Below are 7,733 nucleotides of genomic sequence, written 5' to 3'. Positions count from 1 at the left end.
GTTCAGTCTCACTGCGTGGCACCTTGGGCAAGTGTCTTCTACTATGGCCTCAGGCTGACCAAAGCCTTGTGAGTGGATTTGGTAGATGGAAACTGAAAAAAGCCCGTCGTATATATGTATATATGCATGTGTGTGTATATGTTTGTGTGTCTGTGTTTGTTCCCCCAACATCGCTTGACAACCGATACTGGTGTGTTTACCTCCCCGTAACTTAGCGGTTCGGCACAAGAGACTAAAAAAATAAGTACTAGGGTTACAAAGAATGCGTCCTAATGTCGATTTGCTCGACTAAAGTAAAAGCGTAATATATCTATATATATTACCTATAATTATATATATTACTTACAATTATATATATATTACTTATAATTATATATGTATTACTTATAATTATATATGTATTAATTATAATTATATAAATATATATTACTTATATATATATATATTATGGTTATATATATATATATATATATATATATATACATTACTTATAATTATATATATGTATACTTATATATATATTACTTATAATTATATATACTTTATATATATATATATATATATATATATATATATATATATATATATATATATATATATATATATATACATATATTATTTATAGGTATGAGACAGACATACAGATGATGATGTAGCAAAACCTTCAACTTAACTCACACTTACATTTAATTCATAACTGTTAGCCAAACAATCTTTAAATCTTTGTAACTTTTCGAAGAATATAGTCATTAATCTCTTTATGTAAATAGCAAATGACCTATATATGTTTATTTTATCCTCCTTTGGTGAAATCTTTTTTCTTGACAGCTTCTGTTTGTACACTTTACGATGTTCCGATGTTGACTGATTTTGCTGAACTATCTGGTGGACGTTCTGTCTTGAACAATGGTGCTGTTATCCAGAACGGTGCTGCCTATTTTAAAGGCGCATCTTTAGTTCTACCTGCATTTATTTTGAATGATTTTGGTGATAAAATCCAAATAGATGTAGATGTTATGTACGAAAATCCTACTAAAAATGAAATTCCTGTCTTAAATAACGCCAACTGTGACCTAGAATCAACAATTTCTCTTACGTTGAAAGATGCTCTTACTTCTAACTGTTATCTCGAAGCATCTATAAAGGTTGAAAATGTTCCACAACAAGTCAAGATTACGACACCTGTTGTAAGTAACAAGTCGTTGTTCTGAACTATTCTACATCTTTTTATTGTTTAACAATATTTGAAATCAACAAAATCATTTATGTTTTCGATTTGTATTCTAAGGTATTATGATGCAGAACTTTTAGAGTCGGACAGAATACCTTGCGGGATTTAGTTACGGCTCTTTTACGTTAACTTTGCTTTTCGGTCATTTAGCGTGGATAAATTAATGTACCAGTCAAATAACGAGGTAGATATACTTTTACCAAATTAAAGGTCAATTGACAGTCCTAAAAATTATTTTCTGGGAATTGGATCTCGAAGTACATATAAAATTATTAAGTATAGCATGCTATATTGGATTGAAAATCCCTTTTGGATAGAAAATTTCGAAGGCTGCTCATGAAACTCGATCTTACATCTCATATGGACATGACAGAAATTCTGTCATTGTACCAAAGCAAGCTTCAAAATTCTGTGTCTATTTTAGAAACTTTATTCTTACCAGTGAGAATTGTATGTTGCTTATGTCATAAGAATTTATAATCTTTCGAGAGAACGTGAAGTAATTTTTTTTTTTATTTGAATTGGATCTCGAAATTCATTCATAGCTTTTAGTAATAGCATATAAATAATGAAAGGACGGGCAGAGTCGTTAGATCATCGGAAAGTATGTTTTGCGTCATTTTGGTCTGGTTCTTTACGTTCTGAATTTAAATTTCACCGAGATCAACTTTGCCTTTCCTTTTTCCGAGATTTATAAAATACAGTATTAGTAAAATACTTTGTAGTATTATCTTATATTCTGCGTCGAAATGCCACTGTATCTGACTTAATTTTTCATGCTTTCAGGGTCAGTAAAATAGGCACAAGTCTATCTACTCTACTCTATTAAAATGTGTGATCTTGTGCCAATTTGCAAATTGAGAACATAGAAGCGATGATTTCTAAATTGCTTTGTCATGATGTCTAACACGATGTAGGACCGAACTAAATGCTTAGAATTTCCTTACGTCTCTCGAATTCAAACACCTCTAAAATTGACCTTTCATTTGAGTGTTCTATTAAATGAGTAGCAGTTTACTGAAATTGGTTCAAACAACTAAACCACTTCTTTTATTATCCGATATTAACAAAATTCTTATTAGTAAAAAAACTCCGTTTGATTGTTTTAAAAATATTTATCGCATAATATATTTATTTAAGGAATTGTTTGCATTTTGTCCATACGGATTTATATAAATTCATTTATGAATACAAAATGTATTTTTTAAAATTACTTTTTAAAATATTTTTTTCCAAATTCATTAAACATTATTTTATTATTGAAACACAAAGTAAAGGTATATTTGAAATATTTTCTATTGCAGTCACCTAATGTATGGAATTCATTCACATTCTCGAAAAAGGGAGATAATATTATATTATTGAAAAATGCGGTAGTTGCTGGTCAAGTAACTCAAGCTGGTGAGTATATAATGTTTTGAAGTTTGTAGTTGTGATCACAATTATTTCAGTCAACTCTCACATTAACAAGATTAACAACAGAGGAACAAATGTTCTTTGCTAACACTGAATATATTCCTGATGTTGCTTTCGTAATGTCCCATTAATATTTGATTTATGTTTATAATATAGAGACATCGATGTAAAGAGTAATTTGATCATTATTCTAGTTGTTAATCCTACTCCTAATGTAGTGGTGGAGGTAGGGGACACACTGTTGGAATATTTACAACCTAAAGCATTTGATATACACGTTAATGATTGTAGGAAGTTTTATTGATTGGAATTTGGCTAGTCTCGTGTGATTACTTGGAAGTTGCCTCATGGGCTAACTTCTCACAATAAAGATTAAACGAAATTACTTTTGTTTTCTAATTGATCTCATCTGCAAACATTCAATCAGTAATATGCTCATGTTTCATCTCCCTTAAATTGTGAGGTACGAAAATCGTGCATTTTTATTATCCCCAACATTCTAAAACAATTTTGTGAGCATGTGAGCGAACCTTTAAGTGATCGCTCGACATTTTAGAGATAGTATTCAAATTTCCCTTATAACGCACCCTGCTATCTTAAATTTTGAAAACAAAATGAGTTAATATAATCATATATATTAATTAGACGATATTGTCCCGCCTAGACTACCTTTAAACAGATGTGTTTGATCAAAGCTGACCTGTTTTAGTGAGTTAATAGTTGCTATTACAGAAATCTGTGCAGCCTAATGTTTCATCTTGCAAATTGTTAATAAAGCAATTAAGACACAACTAAGTGTCAATTATTTGCTTTTAAATATGATGAACAGGATTCTACTTAGAAAAAGAAGGCTAGACGGAAAAATAGGTATCAATTGAAGAGAGAGATATAGCATTAGCCAGCGTGGATATAGTCCATTTATTTCCAATTTTAAGCTTTTTATGGTTTGTTGCCGTTAGTAATTTTTTGACACCCTTGTTATTTCTATTGTTTCTGCTGACATAGATATACCTCAATTTTCTTCAACTTTATTTCTGCAATAGATGGGAAACTTTACCACCGATCTTTCAGTTGAGACACATTGAAAGCACTTGAGATGCTTCGATAAAGAACTAAAATGCTGATAACGGTTGAAAATTTTCTTAAATAAACATTGGCTAATGCAAACTCTCTTTACAATTAGGACTTAAGTTTTCTTTGAATTCCCTAATAATAATAATAATAATAATAATAATGATGATAATAACTTCTTTTCTTTTATAGAATCCTGTACATCACATTTAAAAGCAAATAAATTGAACAAACTATTTATTTCAACGTTTTATATTTTTACTTTTACTATTTCTAGGTTATTTTGAGTTCCAGGATTCTGCTATGGTAGCTGGAAAAACTCCTCAAAAAACTCCCTTCCAAGGTTATATGAAAAACGTGAGTAACTGATATTTATTGATATTACTGTTTAGTCCATAAAAATTCTTATGTATAATATACCTCCGCTTATGACAGTAAAAATTTCATAACAAATTCTAACTATTACAAAGAAAGCATATTTATAATATCTAATATACACAAGGGTACAGAGGGGGATAAAATACCAGCTGTTCTATCCACCTTTAAAAATGTCTGGACTATTTTAGAAATCAATATTACTAAAACGCATAGTAGATTGCCAAAGTTAGGAAAGTAACAAACAAAAAGATTTTTGTGGGATTTAGTTTCTTTGCAGCTGGAATTCAAATGGTTGCGTAGTCAAGTTTGCCTTTCATCAATATGGGGTCAATGGCATATATTACCAGCGATGTCAGGAAATCGATAATACACGCGCGCGCACACACACACACACACAGGACTGTAACGTTATATTTCTATTGAATATTTAGTCATTAGTTTTTACTCATTATTTCTAGTTTACAAATGTATATAATTTAAAATTGCTTATATGAAAAACACTTTTAGACGTTGTTTATAATATATAAATATATTTTCCAGCTAAGAATAAGCAAGTGTCCCGCCTAAAACATGCATCACCGAACGATATCTTGGATTTTGAATTATGGCACAATGAAGAGATCTGCTTTTTAATATCATGTTCATCTAACTTTTAACAGTCTATATAAAATAAAGCTTATTACCGTATCAGTTTATTAATCAGAATAAAAATGTTTTTTATAAAATTATTTTAAGAATTTATAATATCAGTTGTTAAGTCCAAAATAAAAACATTTTTGCAGCATAATATGATTCTTTGTATAATATTTCTTTGATAATTATAAGTGGAATACATGTGGCAGCGGGATTCTGCTTTATGCACACCTCAAAACTCTTTTAGTTTTAGATTATTCAGAAACGTTTTGCAAATTTGTTTTACACAAGGGAATTCATACAATATGCAAAAACCAAACAAAGAAAAGAAAAATTAGTACGTGATTTAAGGCCAATTTAGCTGTTTATTTTTAGCACAATTACAACCACCTCATACCCACCTCGTCCGTTTGTCCCTCTGACGTATTGATGTTTTTTCAATATCTTTCTCTCCATAAACACATTTAATGGTCTATTGCTGGAATTTAAACCAATAATTCAGACGTTCCGTATTTTAAACTGATTTAACCAGAAATATTCGAAAAATTAACTCTTTCTTTCTATGAGAGAGAGAGAGAGAGAGAGAGAGAGAGAGAGAGAGAGAGAGAGAGAGAGAGAGAGAGAGAGAGATCAAAACAGTTTCAGAATCCTTGGTACTCTGAGTTTCAAGCGCGTGGCTAGTCTTCGGCCATTGGAGTCTGAATGAGAGATCGATTGAAGAGAGTTGATGTTTATTACTGGACGTTAGCCTGCGATTGGTCAACAAAGGTCACATGGTATTAATGTCGGTATTTTAGTGACAGCAGTTAGATGGAAAATACCGCATGGTGATCAGGAAATCGACTGCGTGGTGAACAGGAAATTGTGTGTATTCTCGTGTGTAAAATACAAATTCGCAAAACATTTTCTGAAAACACCAAAAAATAGAAATGTTATGAGAGGTTATATAGCGTAGGTAAAAAAGGATTTCACCCATGTCGGTATGAAATCCATGCATTTACCAATAAGTGAAAAAGTGAATTTGTAAGTTGCTGACGCGAATATTTCTCATTTAAAACTGTAGACCATAGAATGTCTAGTTGCTTTTTGAAGATATCTACAACTGTATCTTATATGGCTCTGAAGACTTTGACGAAATATTGAAAGGCTTCAAACATTGAAATGTTGCAACGTAGGGTTATAAACCTGGATGTCCAGGATGGGATGGCACTATGCTACGGTGACCTGTTCGGGATTAGTATAGCAAACAATGACAGTTTGATGTGAGTACATCAAGAACTTACGTGTGTGCATGAGTATGTATGTATATGTCTGGGCATATATATATATATATATATATATATATATATATATATATATATATATATATATATATATATATATATATATATATATATAGGGAGAATTCACAAAAAAAAACAAGACGAAGACAGGTGGTGTAGACAACAAACAGATGTATTAGTTTAACGCCCGGGAAGTGAAAAAGACTTTAACGTTTCGAGCCTACGCTCTTCCACAGAAAGGAACACAGAAAGAAACAAGGAGAGAAAATAGAACAACCAGAGAAGGAAGAAATGACAATAGGAAAAAAGCAGAAAGTACAAAAGAGTATAGAAAAGTATAAAAAAAGTTATGCAAAGTTCAAAAGCTTCGAATGTCGTGGTGTATTGGATCGATTTTTCATCAACAGAGGAGTCCAGTGTAATCCACGGGCAGGAAAGGTGCAGCTGAAGTGTGCAATAGTAGAAAGTCCAGGTAGAGAATCCATAAAAGTTCGTTTGGTGATGAGAGGAGACAGGATCAACTGGTGCGACCACGTGAGCGTGTAATATATGGGGAGAATTCATATATGTGCGTGTGTGTGAGTGGGTGCAGGAGTAGCTGTGTGGTAAGAAGCTTGCTTCCCAACCACAGGGTTTCGGGTTCAGTCCTACTGTGTGGCACCTTGGAAAAGTGTCTTCTATTGTTTTGGCAGAGCAAACACTTGTGAGTGGATTTGGTAGACGGAAACTGAACGAAGACTGTCGTATATGTATATTTGTGTGTGTATCACAATCGATGTTGGTGTGTTTACGTCCCCGCAACTTAGCAGTTCGGCAAAAGATATAGAATAAGTACTAGGCTTACAAAGAATACGTCCAGGAATCCATTTCTTCGACTAACACCATTTAACGTGGAGCTACAACATTGCCGCAGTCAAATGACTGAAACAAGTAAAAGAATATCTATATATGGTTCCGGGTTCAGTCCCACTGCGTTGCATCTTGGGCAAGTGTCTTCTACTATAGCCTCTGGCAAAGGCAAGGGAACAGGGGGTGTAGGTGGTGCTCTTACACCCCCTAAAATTTTTAGGGGTTGCAAAATCAAAATTTTCACCCCCTACATACTTTGTCAGGTTTAGAAAATAGTGTCTAAAAAGTAATCTGTAAAAAGTTGCTTGAAGTTAGGTTCTCAAAATAAGAACAAAAGGACAAAAATATATAAATAAAAAGTCCGAAATGTTTACTAATGAAGCTAGTCATAAAATTCCCCAGGGAATTCTCCATAATGAAAACCCTTCACTGTCCAGCTATCCACATTCTTCATTTTCTCTTAATACTACAACTGACCCATCATCATCATCATCATTGCCATAATAGTCAACTGCTACAACCATAACCACTACTACTATCAGGCCTTTCTTCCCACCACTCTCCACCTCAGTTTGAATGTCTACCTCACAGATCCAGGATAAATCTGGCAACTATAAATAATGTATAATCTATAAACGCATGATACCCCAAAATATGCCAGTTTTCTCAATGCAGGAGACTATGCATACATAGTAACTGCAACTTTAGTCATTTACCTGGGACAAAACGCTCCATTCGTACAAGCACCACCAGCCAACGCCAAAACACACATCTCACGCTGCCGCTTTAGTCACCGCCACACTCCCTCCAACCACCACTTGCATGGCATTTTTCAAATTGCTACCTTCTGTGCAATTTTTATATACAGGTTG

General features: G+C 32.8%; 1 protein-coding gene across 1 annotated transcript in view; it reads left to right on the top strand.

Moving 5' to 3' along the window:
* The window catches only part of LOC106869027 (protein PIF), a 15,355-nt gene extending 10,472 nt beyond the window's left edge, over positions 1-4,883 (top strand). The window contains exons 5-8 of the mRNA XM_089362487.1: positions 829-1,187; positions 2,536-2,632; positions 3,996-4,075; positions 4,637-4,883. Of these exons, the coding sequence (XP_089218613.1) occupies positions 829-1,187; positions 2,536-2,632; positions 3,996-4,075; positions 4,637-4,663 (563 nt within the window). The 3' untranslated portion in view covers positions 4,664-4,883. The remainder of the gene's footprint in view (positions 1-828; positions 1,188-2,535; positions 2,633-3,995; positions 4,076-4,636) is intronic.
* Positions 4,884-7,733: the final 2,850 nt, after the last annotated feature.

Source organism: Octopus bimaculoides, chromosome 14, assembly GCF_046866305.1.
Source record: "Octopus bimaculoides isolate indiv1 chromosome 14, ASM4686630v1, whole genome shotgun sequence".
NCBI classification, from domain to species: domain Eukaryota; kingdom Metazoa; phylum Mollusca; class Cephalopoda; order Octopoda; family Octopodidae; genus Octopus; species Octopus bimaculoides.
Note: the sequence above shows the minus strand (reverse complement) of the source record. Positions and strands in the feature narration are given on the sequence as shown.